Source organism: Uranotaenia lowii, chromosome 3 (assembly GCF_029784155.1).
Source record: "Uranotaenia lowii strain MFRU-FL chromosome 3, ASM2978415v1, whole genome shotgun sequence".
Classification (NCBI taxonomy): domain Eukaryota; kingdom Metazoa; phylum Arthropoda; class Insecta; order Diptera; family Culicidae; genus Uranotaenia; species Uranotaenia lowii.
The window spans coordinates 88,553,985-88,571,336 of record NC_073693.1 but is presented as its reverse complement, the minus strand read 5'-3'; the positions used below and the strand labels follow the sequence as shown (position 1 = coordinate 88,571,336).

The following is a 17,352-nucleotide window of genomic DNA, read 5'->3' as shown; positions in this document are numbered from 1 at the left end:
TACAAGTTTCTATTTTCAACAATCCGATAATGAAGTGCTGCGAGATCTCTTTCAAGTTGAAAAATTTCTGCAACAGCAAATGGAAAGCCAAATTGAGCTCGTAAACGAGTATGATTTTTTAAAATGAGTTTTATTTGTTCTGTGCCACTAACGATAATTTTTAATTTTAGATTCTTGTTGGGTGAAATAAAAAAAAAAAACAGTTCTTCAAAATGGGCCTGAAAAAAATTCAGAAGGCGCACAGTTTTCAGTTTTTCTCATTTGAGTGCTTCTCGTGCAAGAATAAGCTTCTCCCGGTACAAACCAGTGGAGACCTTGCTTTAGGCTGCTCCGCTTCTTCTGTTACAGCTTCCCGCCATGAAGAAAATAAAGGAAAATTTAGAAACATAGCAATGTAAATGAGAAAATATGATTCGGTGTGAATATATACTATCATTGAAAACAAAATTTGAATAATAATTTGATTTTTTTGTTTGTTTGGCTCAAAAACTAAACTATGGATTATTAATGTTCCAAAAGTATAGAATTTGTGGAAAGCTGCCCAAGTAACCAAAAGTCGCATAGATACTTAATCTTGTGTATTAAAAGTTCACATTTGGCTGAGTAAAAGGTCCTCGAGAGAATTGAATATAAGTGCTTGAATCGGACTTCTGAACAAACATAAAAAGTCTAAAAAAGTAGCATAGAACATTTTTGTGCGTTCCAAGTACCTTTAAAAATCCAGGATTCAATTTGGACCATCGCGCTTCGTTACGAACTTCTTACGAATTTTTTGGTTCCATGAAGAGCTTCTTACGAACTTTTCTGTTCCATGCAGAACTTGTTACGAACGTTTTGGTTCCATGAGGAACTTCTAAAGAACTTCAATACAAACGTATAAATTATTTACAAAAAAATAAAAGAATGGTGGCGATTGAACAAAAATGATGCTAGGAAAAGAATCCAAAATAAGTTTCTTCACCAGCTTTCCACAAATTCTATGGTTTTTGAACAATTATAATCCAAAGTTTAGTTTTTGAGCCAAACAAACAAAAAAAATCAAATTTTGTTTTCAAATTTAGCTTTCAAATTGTTTTCAATGATAGTATATATTCACACCGAATCATATTTTCTCATTTACATTGCTATGCTTTCTCATTTTACTTAATTTTCTTCATGGAGGTTTGTCAAAGTTTTCCATTTGATTTTTTCACATGGCTTGGATTGTTTTTCAAAATCGTTCTTAACTAGTAACAGTTCAATCAATCATGTTTATCTAGATATTTCATTAAAACAAGGCTTTTTTTCTCTGTCAATGGTGAATATGACAAAAATACTTATGTGAAGGTAGGAACATAAAACAGTAAAAATGATTTAGGATATGTACCCAAGTAACCAAAAGTCACTTAGATACTTAATCGTGTACATTAAAAGTTCACATTTGGCTGAGTAAAAGGTACTCAAGAGAAATGAAAATAGGTTCTTGATTTGGACTTCTGACCGAACATGAAAAGTCTAAACAAGTAGCATTGAACATGTTTGTGCGTTCCAAGTACCTTAAAAAATCCAGAATTCAATTAGGCTTATCGTGCTTCGTTACGAACTTCTTACGAATTTGTTGGTTCAATGCAGAACTTCTTACGAACTTTTCAATTCCAAACAGAACTTGTTACGAACTTTTTGGTTCCATGAGGATCTTCTACAGAACTTCAATACAAACGTTAGCGTTAAGATTTTTCAAAAGAGTGAATAACAGAATATCTAACTTCGAATATACGAGCAACGATTTTTTTATCTTTATAAGAGATACTTTCAGCCTTTAGCTGGTTCGTCTCTACCAGAACAACGAATTAAACCCACAAATAAATCAACTATTTTAATCAAAATGGAAAAATGACATAAATCTAATATATTTTTCACATTGTTTTGGATTTTAAACAATATTCATATTTAACTAACCGAAAAAACACATCTTTTCGTTTGCAATTTGATTTTTCTTCTTGCACCTGGAGCAACGTAATTACCGGCTTGTATCTACGGTAGCCTCTTGCAACTAGCGGCAATTTATTCTTTAATAGGATAAGCTGGGTTCGAAATTTCTCTATGCCTTTTTTATAGTTGAACATGGTCCGCAAATTTTCATTCTCGTGGTTGGGAGAACTCTTGATGAGGAATTAAGCGCTCTCCATTTTTGAAACTAAAATAGAAAACAGATAGAAAGAAAATGAATCACAAAAAAACAACTTAAAACATAAAAATACTCACGTTCAATTTCAGTTCCTCCTAGTTTGTTTTGGAAAAAGTTTTAAAATCCTTTGGTGATGAAGTACGAATGTTTACATTTTTTTATTATCGCCTGCTTTGAAAAGTCGATAATTCCAAGTTTATTTCATATTGATGTTTAAAATAACAGCAATCTAAGCATTGGCCATGGTACAGAGGTAGCGTGTTCAGTTTTTACCTCGCTGGTTCAGGTTCAAATCTTCAAGCAGACAAATTTTTCAAGTAAGTATAAAACTCATTCACAGTTAAAGTAACATCAGATTAAAATTAAAAGGTATAAAAAACCGTAGCAAGAAACGGATTTTTCTTTTTTCATTAATTTTTTTTTTATGTCTCTATTGAGCCTTCTATTCAGCTTCTATTTAGGACTTTAGAAGTATCGATAAGAACTTAAATTTGAGGCTGGGTAGAATGCTACTCATTCGTTAAACAAAGCTGAGTAAGCTTTTAAGAGCCTGTTTTATGGAACTTTTGGTTACTTGGGGTATAACCATCAGCAATATTCATAACTTATAAATTTAAATTATATTCACAATTTAACTACATTGAAAAGATTTCACGTTTTCCACAACGATTCCGACTCTTCTTATTTTCCTTCTCGATGAAAGCAACTCTCACATCAACCGCAACGACACATACAGCAACTAAAATATTAAATACAACAAACAGCTGTTATCAAAGGGGAACTCATCGATGGACACGGTGGAAATGTGGGCTGATTAAATTAATATTTTTCCCAATATTTGATGCGAAAATTTTCTGCCGTGAAAAGCGTACAATTCTGTTTTTTATTTTCACCTTGGACAAAAAGCTGACACAGTAGAAACAGAGAGGCTCCCCCAGAACCTAGAGTAAGGTCGTCACTAGTTGGCACCGAAGGTAGTTTCTTGCTACCGGAAGCACTTAAATCATCAATCTCTTCGTGAATTTGTGTTTCCGCTAAGAGCAACCGAAAATAATGCGTTCTTAAATTTTTGGTCCTTATACATTTTGAAGAATTGCGATTGTTTTCTCCCATCAAGAATCTAAAATTTACAAAATTATCGTTAGTGAAGCAATACAAAATAAAACTCCATAAAAAAATCGTACTTTTTCACTAGTTCAATTTGGCCTTCATTTTCTCTTGTTGAAGATTCCGCAGCACTTCATTGTCGGATGTTTCTCAAAAGAACTCGTTGATTCACCACTTGGAGTTTTTTTTCTCAATTAGAATTTAAAAGAAAAAGTAAGGCACACATATCACAAAAAACAAAACTAAACTTTGAAAAACTTACGTTTGTTTTCGAATCGTGCGAGTCTGGTTTGGAAGAAATTGATTGATCATTAATGAATACAAATGTTTACATTTTTTATATTCAGCCTACTTTGAAAAGGTGATAACATGAATCAACTTTAAATTGATGTTTAAAATCACTTCAATATAAGCATTGCCCATGGTACAGAGGTAGCGTGTTCAGTTCTCACCACGAAGGTTCAGGTTCAAATCTACAAGCATACACATTGTTAAAGTTAGTATGAAAATCATTTAAAAAGGAGGTATGTAATAGTCCTACACAGATTTGAGAACATGGTAGATTCCAAAAGAAGTAAAAATACATGAATGCGTTATTTTTTTTCCTTTCTGTTTTATTGATGGTTTCCTCCAAAGGCTGAATAGCCTTCTACTCAGCTTTGATTATAGAACTTAAAAGTGTGGATAAGAACTTAAATTTTCAGCTGAATAGAATGCTATACAGGGCTCGGGCAGGGCTGAGTAAGCTTTTACGAGACTGTTTTATGGAACTTTTGGTTACTTGGGTGGTGCAGAAACTTATTTTGGATTTAGTAAAGTATTCGCTTAGTATCATTTACTTATGAACCTGGACTTTTCCATTTCAATGTTTTGCTAACATTTCCTTACATCATTTTTTTTCCAATCGCCGACGGAGACAGTAAAACAAACCATTCTTTTATTTTTTGTAAATAATTTATACGTTTGCATTGAAGTTCTTAAGAAGTTCCTCATGGAACCAAAACGTTCGTAACAAGTTCTGCATGGAACCGAAAAGTTCGTAAGAAGTTCTTCATGGAACCAAAAAATTCGTAAGAAGTTCGTAACGAAGCACGATAGTCCAAATTGAATCCTGGATTTTTAAAGGTACTTGGAACGCACAAAAATGATCTATGCTACTTTTTTAGACTTTTTATGTTCGTTCAGAAGTCCGATTCAAGCTCTTATATTCAATTCTCTCGAAGACCTTTTACTCAGCCAAATGTGAACTTTTAATGCACAGGATTAAGTATTTATGAGACTTTTGGTTACTTGGGTAGTCATGTGTCTGGTAGATTTGGTTGGTTTGGTTTGAGTTAGAAATTGTTGTATAATTAATTCAAATAAGCAGTATCCACGGGACTATTGTGCAAATTAAAAAGTTTTAACCTTCAATGAAATGATTCAAATTTCTAAAAGTAAGAGATTAAAATTTTTCGTCAAAAATCTTTTTCTCACAAACTTGATTCAAATTAAGATTTTAATTTGCAATTAAACTCTCAAAAAAACTGCAATATATGTAATTAATGTTAAACAATATACCAAGAAAATATGAAATTTACAACAGATTTTACCGTGAAGATTACATGTTTCTTTATCATCAAATACTTTAAATTGAAAAATTAGTTCCATTATTTTAATCCAGTGGATGACTTTTAAAAATAAGAATCCGTTTATTTTATTCAATAAAACTTTCAAAATAATCTCAAATTCTTCTTTATATTCATGAATTCAGATGAGTTTCCATACACAACTGACATTAATTAAATATTGTAAATTTTGAAAATCAATTTAAAAAATTAAAAGTCTGCTATCTCTTGCGACTTGACTTCCTCAAAAAAACAACCTTGATATTTTTATCGTACAACTTATTTACGAGAAGAATCTAACTATAAATTCAAAATTTGAATTTTCAATCTGTTTCCGGATTTCTATAAGATTTCTGAATTAACAAAAAAAAATCGATTTCTGAATCTTAATTCGAGATTTGAATTTTAAATACATATGAGCCAAGTATTGAATTTCATTTCGTGAATGTTTAAATAAAATTCTGGTGTTTAGGGTTTAAAACTGAATTCATTATTACAAGCATTTATTTTTTATCCAATCTGTGAATCCGAATTAAAAATATAAGTTTTGAACGATTAATCTGATCTTGAGTTTTCCATTCTGGATCGCCATTTTGAAGCTTTGTTATGTTTGAATTCTGCATTAGAATTAAGTTTAAAAACTTCGAATCTGAATATGATACAAAAATTCAAGATAACTTCTATTTTTTTTATTCATATTAGAAAAATTATTTCCATAATATTGAAAAGTATATGAATTTCGTAAATCATAATTTAAATCTTTAATGGAATGCAAAACTAAACTGGAACCAGGATTTCAAAACAGTTGTTTATTTCTTATTTCTATTAATGATTCAATTTAAAAATCATGAACTCTCAACTGGATACGAAATTCCAAATAATGAAAAAGAATTTAATTTTTTATTCTAATGATATGGAACCAGAACCTCCGGAATTATTAAAATTTCATTTAAAGTTTAATATTCAGAACTAAATTTCAATGAACAAGTGAGAAAATTTTGAAAAAGTCTGTCAACATAATGAAAAAAAAATTACGCATTGGATCAACCCAAATTCGATTCGGAAGTATGGAGACAAAAGCAGCTTCGTGGCCAAAAAAAAGAATCTGGGTGGAAATCGGGTCCTGTGGACAAAACTTTGGACCAGAAAGACATGTATGGATATTAGACTGTCCCAAATTTGTATGGGAAATTCCAATCCTATAAAATGTTATGCGCTGCAGGCTAAAATTGATCCTAGGCCTAGTGAGAGATCTCATGCCAAATTTGGCCAGAACGGATCACATGAAGGGGTCGCTCAACGAACCTGAAGTTTGTATGGAATTTTAAAACCTTTTTACGGGAGAAACATAAATAACCAGTCATTCATCAATAACTTTGGTTTTTTTCGGCCGATTTCTTTTAAAAAAACGGGTTTTCTTGATCCCTTAATTATTACAAATATTTCATCCGAACACTGCAACTTGATTCGAATTAAGATAAAAAAGTTATTAGGCTTCAAAAATAGGCTAACTTTTTCAAGGGTGGTATTCATCATAGTTAAAGAGTCGGGGCGTTCGAAAATTTCGTCGCAGCCTAAACCATGATGAATACCACCCTTAAAAAAGTTATCCTATTTTTGAATCCTGATAACTTTTTAATTTTAACTCGAATCGATTTGTAGTCTTCAGATAAAATATTTGTCATAATTTGGGCTTTAAGAAACTACGTTTTCAAAAGAAATCGGTCGAAGTAAACCAAAGTTATTCATGAAATACTGGATTTACATGTTCCTCCCGAACAAAATGTATGTATGTATGTATGTATGTATCCACCTTGGGTTTGCGGCAGCGCCGCGGTTATGGCCAAAAAAATAACCCACGCGTCCATTTTGGCTACCATGCAACACAGTTATAACCTCTCAATGAGACTTTTAAGGGAATAGAATCGCAAGCAGAGGCACTTACGGTATCCAGGGTATAAGTGGAGTAGTCTCGAGAAGCTATTACCATATTGTTGACTAACCAAAATAGCATGTAAATTATAATCCCGCCCCCAAGGCTTCCGAAAAAAGAGTGCGTCCTTATTTTACAAAAAGTAATCAAATACTATCTTTTTCTCAACCATGCCAAATTCCCTTGACATAAATTGAGAAACGTCCAGTATTCGAAACGGGTAACGAACACATACCGCTACCTGCTCCTTTTGCAAAACGAAGATACCCTGATGCCCCGAACCAATTTAAATAAAATAAATATACAGTTATAATATAATATAATATAACAAACTATAATTAAATATAATGCAATGTATAAAATACTTCAGTATAATATAAATAATAAGATCATTTGATGCTTTGTAAAACAATGATGAAAATATAGGTCACACACTCCTGGTTAAAAATAATGAAAAATTGCAATATCAACTTAGATATGATACTTTTTAATCTGATTAATAATCGAAAAGTAACAAGCTGAAAATTAAAAATCCCAGCGAACAAGTTCTGAAATGAAGGGTAAATCAATTACGGATAATAAGTAGACTTAAGCTAAAGAATAAATAGTACGTAAATAATAAAAAAAGTTGTACAGTTTGCCATCATAATATTTTTTATATTTATGATGCCTTTTATTTTGGAATAGGAGAATTGGATAGTATGAGAAAACCGAAAAAAAAATTCTGCAGAATTTTCTACTTTTTTGTAATTTATAAACATATACTGAGGATAGAAAGTACACTAATATGACTAACCAATATTGAACATAGCTCTCCTTTCCAAAAGTGATGTTAAGCTGAAAAAGAAATATGATTGTAACATGATTGTAATATCATAAATATTACCAATGGTTCTATCCTGGAACTAAATTTAAAATCAGAGTTTAACTGAATTCCAGGAAAATTTTAATTTCAATGTTAAAAATAATTTTTGAAACATGCTAATGTATGTATGTATGGTAGCCCCCTTGGGTGCACTGTTGCACCGCAGCTGTGGCTTCTCCATCTTCGAGAATGTTTTAAGGAAAAACATATGATTAACATAATATAAAACAATACAATTACAATATGAATAAGTATGAAATACATGTAATAAAACTAAACGAATTATAATATATATTGTAAACATGATCAAAAGATTTTATGATCCTTCTGGCTCTGAAAAACTAAATTCGGTAAACTATTATTTTCATCGGATGGATACAATCAATGTCAATGATTAAGATCAATTAAAGTTGAAATTATATAGTACGTATTTTGAAATTCATATGTCGAGATCCAATAAAATTATAGTTAAAATCAAGAAATTTCTGCGCTGGAGAACTCGATGATTTACATGGTGAGGCCTGAAATCTTAGATATAAATTAAAATATATAGAGCTTTTGAATAGTATTGTTAAATAAATATAAATAACTCTAAACACTATAAAAAAAAAAGATTAATTAGCATATTTTAATGGCCATTTTGTTGGCAAGATTTAGTATTCTCAATCATTTTGGATTTATTAAACATAAGACCACAGACAGCAAAATAAATAAGGGACAAAAATACCTGCAATAATGTAAATAATAATATACAGAATAAATAAGTATGTATATTGTAACTGAGTAAGCAATATGAGAATCAAAATTAAATAAATCTGGAACGTTTCCTGTTTTTGCGTATCATCCTTGCGCAGGGGTCATGCTAATCCAAAATTGTTCCAACTTTGGTGTCCAGCCAAAGAGAGGATAATAGAGCATATAAAACAAGTATTTGAACACTGGTCGAAGGAACTGGGTGCTGATGCTGGACCTATTAATTAATAAAACAATGAAATACCAAACCAAATAAATAAAACTATAGTCAAAATAAAGAAAATAACTCGATTTTTTTTTTTCAATAAAACATTTGTAAAGAATCTTACAGAATAAATAAGTATGTATATTGTAACTGAGTAAGCAATATGAGAATCAAAATTAAATAAATCTGGAACGTTTCCTGTTTTTGCGTATCATCCTTGCGCAGGGGTCATGCTAATCCAAAATTGTTCCAACTTTGGTGTCCAGCCAAAGAGAGGATAATAGAGCATATAAAACAAGTATTTGAACACTGGTCGAAGGAACTGGGTGCTGATGCTGGACCTATTAATTAATAAAACAATGAAATACCAAACCAAATAAATAAAACTATAGTCAAAATAAAGAAAATAACTCGATTTTTTTTTTCAATAAAACATTTGTAAAGAATCTTTACTAGACACGATTATGAGAACAAACTTACCAAAATTATAATGGCTGACATCAAGCAATGGAAGATTATTAAACAAAAGAAAATTAATGAGAACACTATTAGTTTTGCCATTTAGAAAAAAAAATCAAACAAGGTAAATAAGACCATCAATGGTTAATAAGTACAGAGGCGAATCTACCAAGCATTCTGTAATAAACAAAACTAAATTAAGATCCATCTCGAAGCTGGAAGGTATAAACATAATAGATTATTTATTAAATGTAAGTCGTTGTCCTACATTCCTCATTTAAAAAAGCTTAGTCTTACGTCAAACCAAGCATTTGCGATTTTTTTAATATTTAATTGTAATAAACTGATATAGTTATGAATGAAATAAAAGCATTTGAGTCCATAAGTGATTGAAAATAAGAGCGCAATGAAATAATTGAAATATGTAGCGTTGAGCATTACGATTCACCTGACCCATATCTACCAATAATTTCAAAGACTACACTGTTTTTTTTTCCAATTGAACCTTTCTAACAGGTGAATGAACAACGCTACCACTTCAATTGGAATTTCCTCACCAAATTAGAATCTTCTGCTTCCTCCAGTCTGAACACGTTCAGACTCGCTTGCATGCGTGGTGGTTGCGGTGGTTGACTTTGCGATGAACTCAAGCGCTCTCTCGCATTGCACATACACATAAAACTTGGGTTCATTCGGCGCCTCCCTACACTACCATCATTATCAAAATACACAAGCGAAAATTCACTTCGCGTCTCGCGCACTACGAAACTGGATTTCATTTCTCCGTGTTACCTTTTCTTTTACCGATCAAACCCATACAAGATTAGTTTTCTCATCAACTTTACACAACAGCTTTGGTTTACACACAAGCCCTCAATCGTACAACGCTAATTTGTGGGCAGACATTTTTTTTCCCCCATTCCGACATTGGACAACTAAACTATATGAATCTAAAAGCAACAACACATTCTCGGCGATACTTTTCGGAGCGACACTTATCTAGCTTATCTCTATCACCCAATATCTTCATTCAATCGGTACCCAATATTTTTCATTCACTCAAGATAATAGCCATTTGCGAAACCATTGCCGTGGAGAACTTTTTCACGAAAATCCATGCACTTATTTCTCCCAAATCTGTTTCCCCATTTTCACATTATTTTTTCACAATCAAACATATGCAAACACTTCAGAAACACTGCGAGGCTGTTAAAAAATTATTAACCATGACGATGCTCCGCGAAACGAAACAGCTAAATACACGACCGCTCCCGACGAACGCGTACGACAGAATGATTTACATGTTCCTCCCGAACAAAATGTCTAAAAATCCCATACAAACTTCAGGCTCGTTGAGCGACCGCTTCATGTGATCCGTTCTGGCCCAAATTTGGCATGAGATCTTGCACTAGGCCTAGGACATTTTGAAAAAACGTATTTTTTAGAAAGTAGAAATTTAATAATTCGGAAAACTGTTGGAAAAAACTTTACTCTGAAAAGATGAATCACATAAATAGAGAAATTCGCCATCAAAAAAATAGATCAAATTTTACAAAGTAGGAGTACTCCTTAGAAAATTGTTTTGTTATTTCGAAATAGTTGAATTCTAGAGTTTTTTTTGATTAGGTCGTATGAGCCACCTGACGAGTTTCGAGAAAATCGATGTTGAAGTTTCGTAAGACATTTTTTAATCTTGTATTTAAAGTATCGCTCTTAATGGCATACCAATTAGGTATGCGATATAAGAATATGTGAGATTTGTCCTAGCGTGTTTGTTATAAGCATCAGTAAAGATGTTCGAGAAAATATGCACTTGCGACCTTCTGCATACCATTTTTGGCACAAACGTCGCTTTGCAACTTTTTAAAAAATTTCCTAAACCTGTATTCCATATGAAAGTTACCTCTTAATTTCCTGTTTAGGTACTAAATTTATCCCCGGGTAGCAGCAGAAAGCAGCAGTGATGTGTGCGAGAGTCCTCTAAGAGGCCTGCCGAAAAGGGACTGCAAACGACTGACTTCAGAAAACATTCTTTATCGCTGACTTTACATTGCTGGTTACTATCTGGCGCCTCCGATAACCGCTCAACGAATAAGGGAACACATTAAAAGCGCTCAAGTTTATTTGGCTTCCACTGTGGTAAAAAATATAAATTAAAAATTAGCTTAGCCTAAAAGTAATGTGTTTTTCACTTACCAGCAACAATTTTTTCCACTGAGATAGCTACAACCACTCACACTAATGATATCTTTCCGATTATATTAAGTTTTTCAGTTCTTTGCTACCGTACTTTCTGCGAAGATGCAAAAGGACCGATAAACCAACTCGTCGAACTGTGTTTTTAGGTCCTTTTGCATGCACGGCAATGCTGGGCAACGCGAAAGGTCGTTTAAACCAAGTTACACTCAAAAGTTATAAAGTCTTCATACGTCTTAAAATCAAATCATAATATTGAAGTTATTTATTGTTTAAATGAAACCAAGTTTTTATCTAATAAAGAATGCATGTTTATCAACCGTTTGCAGTCAATAACTCATTTTTGTTTATAATGGTTCATACGACGTAATAAAAAAAAACTCTAGAATTGTTTTATAACATTTAGCGTCCTTGTGAATAGTTATAGAGCCATCTTAGACTTTTTGATCGGTTAATTTTCGTATGACTTATAGTTTCTACGAATTAAATTTCTGTGTATCGTGAGCTCCATTTTTCATAATTTTCCAGAAAATTAGAAGCATTTCCTCGTAAAAGCGCAAAAACGCATTGGAGATGCATATGGGGAAGAAAGCAGCCACGTGGCCAAACAAAGAATCTTGGCGAAAATCGGGTCCGGTGGACAAAACTTTGAACCGGAAAATCATACGTGGATACACTAGAAGGAAGACTCTGGGCGGGAATCGGGTCCGGTGGATAAAACTTTGGACCGGAAAGTTATACGTGGTTACGCTAAAAGGAAGGCTCTAGGTGGAAATCGGGTCCGGTGGACAAAACTTTGGACCGGAAAGTCATGCGTCACGCTAGAAGGAAGACTCTGGGCGAAAATTGGGTCCGGTGGACAAAACTGTGGACCGAAAAGTCATGCGTGGATACGCTAGGAAGACTGCCTCAGTTCGGGATCTGGCAAAAAAATGGGATCTGGAAAAAAATGGGATTCCTTCTCCGCACCGTCTATCGTGCCTAGGTAAGATTGGGTCTAAAGACATGTAGAAGCAGAAGCGGAGTCAAATAAATAGAGAAATTTACCATAGAGAAGTTTACAAAGTAGTAATACTCCTTAGAATATTTTTTTTGTAGTTACACCTCTTGATTATCTCGTATTATATCTTTGAAGTTTTTATTAGATTAGTAATATACTCTTCGGAACTTCCTGGATTTTTTTCAAATAGTTGGATTGTTTCTTAACAATTAGCATCCTCGTTAATAGTTATAAAGCAAAATTAGTCTTTTCTATCGGATGATTAGCGTATGACTTATGACTTATGATATGAATTAAATCGCAAAACCCAAAACGGTTCTTCCTACCAAACTGGAATTGCGTTCCCACATTCCTTTCAAATACCGGAGCAATTGCCTTTCATTAATCTACTGGAAATTGCCTATAGACATGATTTTATATTAAGTACCTACAACAAGATCTTATAGGTGCTAACAGGTTTCTCCCGAACTGTACTTGTTCGTCTCGCTATCGATCGATCAAATTTTTAATACCAGTTCCAATAAACTTCCCAGCATTATGTCATGGAAACGACAAATATTTTACTCGTTTGATCGGTACACTCGATTGAAGCACGTGCAACTACACTACGCGTCTAACTATAGACTGAAATCGGCTCGAGTTTGAAATATCAAAAACTATAATTGATTTACGAGCAATTACACCAATCACTAACCCGTGTCCGTTGGAGTGATGAACCGTTTTGGAAGCAACTTTTGACTCCGAGTTATTAACTTTTTATCATTTACTCACTTGGGGGACTAGAACCTTAATCGAAACTCTTTCTGTCCAAATTAATGACAATTAACTCTTCGTTTTCTCGTTCGTATAAAACGATCCTCTTGGTCATCGTTTCGAATTTTATTTTTGGTCATGAAACGAACAAGACTGGTAGGGTAAAGGGAGCTTTTTTCTCCCAAAGTTTAAATTCTACTGCTAACACTTTGACTGAAATTGTATCATTTCACTTTAACAACTTTGGAATTGAAGCTTCCACCCTTAAAAAAGTGATGTAATCCAATGCGAGGGAACAAAAAGTAAAAAGGAAACCCGATGAGCTCAAATTAATACATTTTTTCACTTGCGAGTTTGCATCGAATTCAACGTTTAATGCCTTAAGCAGAATACTGATTATTTTACAAATTTTGAATTTCAGAGGCACTGTATAAATGACTAGAAAGTAATGAGTGTACTTAAACCTAATTAGAACTGTTTGGCTAGATTTTTAATCAAACTTGGTTGGAAATAAAGGTAAATTTTACTATACAATACACCAAAAAGTGTTTCAAAAAAAAAAATTGCCCTAGAATGAACCCGACGTTAAAATATAAAAAAAAAGTTAAAACAAATGGCAAATACTTCCTTTTGGAAACGTAATCTGCGATGTGATGGCTGGTGGCGGGCAAAAAAGGTCGCGTGAGTTGATCGCTCTTTTCGGTGCAGCTCGTTGAGAAAACGATCGTCTATTTTCGGTTGGCGCCCTGCCAAAATCTCCGTATCGTACGATCCTCCTCAACTTTGAACGAGCACCCAAGACTACTGACTGTACCTACTTAGTTCATATGTACATAGGTAATTGTGAGCGCAACAACTAGGATCCGCTTGACTGATCCGCTATTCAGCGTTTTTTTTTTGGTTTCTTCATATGTGCACTTAAAGAAGGTAGACCGAAAAAAAAAGTGTGTGGGAATACGTTGAGGAGTATTTTTTTTTATTTCTCCCATTGAGGGGCCAAGAAGGAAGGTGGCGCTTTGTGTCTGAATGATATGTCTCCTCGAATCTGAACTAGTATACGATTGTAAATATTTGTTCATCGGGGAGCAGTCATCCGTAATAGCCGAGTGCAATTGAGCCACTTGTTGCTCACCTTTTTTTCCTTCCCAACTATAAGTTCGTGATCGTAATTCGATTCGGTATTAAAATCAGCAATACGCAATATAAGGTTAATTTGTGGGTGCTGTTTTCAAGCTTCCCACCTGGGTAGAATATTTTGTAAACACTTTTTTGGCACAATTTTTATTAGACTCAACACATTGAACAGACTTGTTTATCATAGAAAAACTATTTATTTTTAATCTGGCATCTGTTTTCCCCCTAAAAGTAAATGTGAAAGTGCTTACGTCAGCCACTTGACGAAGAGGGAATATGTATTTTATTGACAGGATTTCCTCTTTCCCGGCTTAAAAACTTTCGTGATGGTGCATTCGACGATTTGTCATAAAAGTTCTGCGTAATTTGTTGACGGTAGCAGAGAGATTAGACGCTATGGAATTACGCAGAGATTATTTATGAGTTTTTCGTGCATGTAACTGCATAAAATAATGTTTGTCTATCTCCGCTAGCTTTAAAAATAGCTATCTTACTACCTGTGTATGTCATTATAAGATAACAAGACAATAATGACGGGCAATTTTTTCGAATTGCAAATACTCGTAGATTTGAAGAAATTTATTTTGGTATAAATAGTATCTTATCAGTGATTGAGAGAAGAATACGTAGCTTCTTCCGATAAATTGCAATGGCGTTGTTATCAGACATACTCAATTAAGCTCTTTTCGTTTATAAAAAAGCATGGTTGCGTGTTAGATAGTACGTACACCTTGACTTTGGCAACACTTGCGCATTCTTGCAAATATTTTTCAAATTTTCAAAAATGTTTTAAGAAACATTTGTGAAGGCTCTTTGAGAAATTTTTAGAAACAGTGTACAGTGAATCTGATTTTAAAGAAAAAAGTCTTTCGCAACATCCAGAATTCAGACTGTACTCCAATAATGAACTTCCTTGAAGGTGGAATTATCGGTATAAGATTCTATGCCGGACCGGCATTAACAAGCTTTCTAATAACTGTCATTGTCCTCCCAGCGCAACCGCATTGCATATGTCTGAAAGAAACCAAATAAAACATATCCCATATTCTATCACAAGAAAAAACAGGATGGAAACAATCAGCAAGCAAGGATATTATCGAATGATGTCGAGCGCGGTGTGTGTATGTAAACCGGCATTAAAAAAAGAACATTCTTTGTTTCCAACCGGCGGCATAAAACCACTCCCTCCAAGCCTCCCGAAAAGCACTGGCGCCACTGTCGCGATTGTCGTAGTTATCGTTCACATCGTTAGGGATGTCCAAGTAGCGTCATCATGTGGAAATAATCCGAGTTGTAGCGTTAAGTCCCGAGCACTCGTTCTCGTTCCTGTGATTCGTTCCGGGATAAGTTTCTCTTGATCACCTCATAACGGGCACTTCACAAGTAGAGGTCGTTTTTTGAGTAACTCGAGGTTAAGCCAGGCTCTGAAAGGAGAGGTCGTAGAGTACATGGTTAGAGAGGCAGTTGAGACTTCTTGCTAATATATATTTTTATTTAAGAGACGTTTTAAAGATCACTAATGTTTTCGTTGGATGCACTCTGAGTTCTACCGTGGGCCAAATATGGCTTCCAACCTTCAAAGGATAGCTTAAACGCAATTTGGGATGAAACATATGACCAGATGTTTCAGTGGAGTATAGGGAGAATTGGGCGTAGGTAGGTTTACTTGAGTCCTCCTGTTTTACCTATAGATACAGAGTAGCAAACTAGGAGAACGCGGCTACTCGAAGTGCCTTGGGTTACAATTCGTCAAGAGAATTTGCCTTATGCATACCCTACCACCGGGATACTTTTAAGGTCATCCCTGCTCAACTGGGAAAAACTCCACAAGAACGATGAGACCAAACTATCGAAAGCGATTCGCATTAGCACTCAGCTCAGTGATCATCATAGAAAACAGAGTATGGCAGAAATCTCTCCGAAGACGAAATCCATTAGCAAATGCCATGCCAAAGGAAGCTCGAGGTCACCAGGTAACTCAAGGCCTGGGAAACCGCCAGAAGTGTTCGAGAATCTTGAGCTGCATCTTGACTTAGACAAATAAGAGTAAGTTCTACAAAGCTATGACGGTAAACGTCTTTCGTGAGAAGGCACAGGAAGGAAAGCAAGTGATCATCCTTGATGTGGTAGGACCTCGAGTTGTTAGAAGAGAGGTCAGGAATCGCGTCGCCTGCAGGGGAGTTTGATGTGTTAAACCCGGAGTCTTTAAGAGAAGGGGTCAGGTATGATGTCGTTCGAGGTGAGATCTGACCTCAAGTCGTCAAGAGGAGGGATATCCGTGTTAATCTCAAGTCATTACAATGTGAGGTCAGATTTTAAGTCGACAGAGAACAGATCAGGTTTTGAGTCGTGTATTTTTTCGTGGAATTCACTGAGTTCTACCGTGGGCCAAATACGACCCCCAACCATCGAAGGATAGTTTGAACGCCATTTGAGATGAGATCAATAATCAAAGGCTTCCGTGGAGTACAGGGGAATTTGGTCTTTGGTTAGAAGGCACAGGAAGTAAGTGACCAAGTGGGTGAAAACCCTTGATGATGAGTGGTCGGACCTCGAGTTGTTAGAAGAGAGGTCAGGACTCGAGTCGCCTGCAGTGGAGGACGGTGTGTTAAATCTGGAGTCATTACGAGAAGGGGTCAGGTTTAATGTCGTTAGAGATAAGATCTGACCTCGAGTCGGCAAGAGGAGGGACATGCGTGTTAATCTCAAGTCATTACGAGGTGAGGTAAGATTTTAACTCATCAGAGAAGAGATCAGGCCTTGAGTCGTGTATTTTTAGAGACCTTTAAAAGACCACTAGTATGTCCGTGGATTTCACTGAGTTCTACTGTGGGCCAAATATGACTTCCAACCATCAAAGGATAGCTTAAACGCAATTCGAGATGTGATCAATAATCAAACGTTTCCGTGGTGTACAGGGAGAATTGGGCATATGTAGATTTACTTGAGACCTCCCATTGTACCCATGGATCCAGAGTAGCAAACTAGTAGAACGCGGCAACGTGCCTTGGGATACAATCCGTGGAGAGTATTTACCACATACGTACATACTCAACCACCGGGAAGCTTTTGAGGTCATTCCTGTTCAACTGGGAGAATCTAATGAAGAGTGAGTTCAACATCCACAAGAACAATGAGACCAAACTATCGAAAGCGCAGACGCACTTTATCAC

At 34.7% G+C, this 17,352-nt stretch overlaps 1 protein-coding gene, 1 long non-coding RNA gene and 2 pseudogenes across 2 annotated transcripts in view; all 4 read right to left on the bottom strand.

Annotated features, from left to right (window-relative positions):
* Positions 1-2,830: 2,830 nt before the first annotated feature.
* LOC129754478 (uncharacterized) lies at positions 2,831-3,571 on the bottom strand. The gene is made up of 3 exons (XR_008739033.1): positions 3,352-3,571; positions 3,061-3,287; positions 2,831-2,906 (listed from the first exon to the last, which is right to left on the bottom strand). It is a non-coding gene; the product is annotated as an uncharacterized LOC129754478 (long non-coding RNA).
* Positions 3,572-8,488: 4,917 nt separating this feature from the next.
* Positions 8,489-8,587, bottom strand: LOC129758843 (U6 spliceosomal RNA; annotated as a pseudogene).
* A 230-nt stretch (positions 8,588-8,817) lies between these two features.
* LOC129758842 (U6 spliceosomal RNA) lies at positions 8,818-8,916 on the bottom strand (annotated as a pseudogene).
* A 7,197-nt stretch (positions 8,917-16,113) lies between these two features.
* The window catches only part of LOC129752368 (uncharacterized), a 29,154-nt gene continuing 27,915 nt past the window's right edge, over positions 16,114-17,352 (bottom strand). Inside the window, exon 17 of the mRNA XM_055748155.1 lies at positions 16,114-16,349. Coding sequence (XP_055604130.1) covers positions 16,114-16,349 — 236 coding nt within the window. The remainder of the gene's footprint in view (positions 16,350-17,352) is intronic.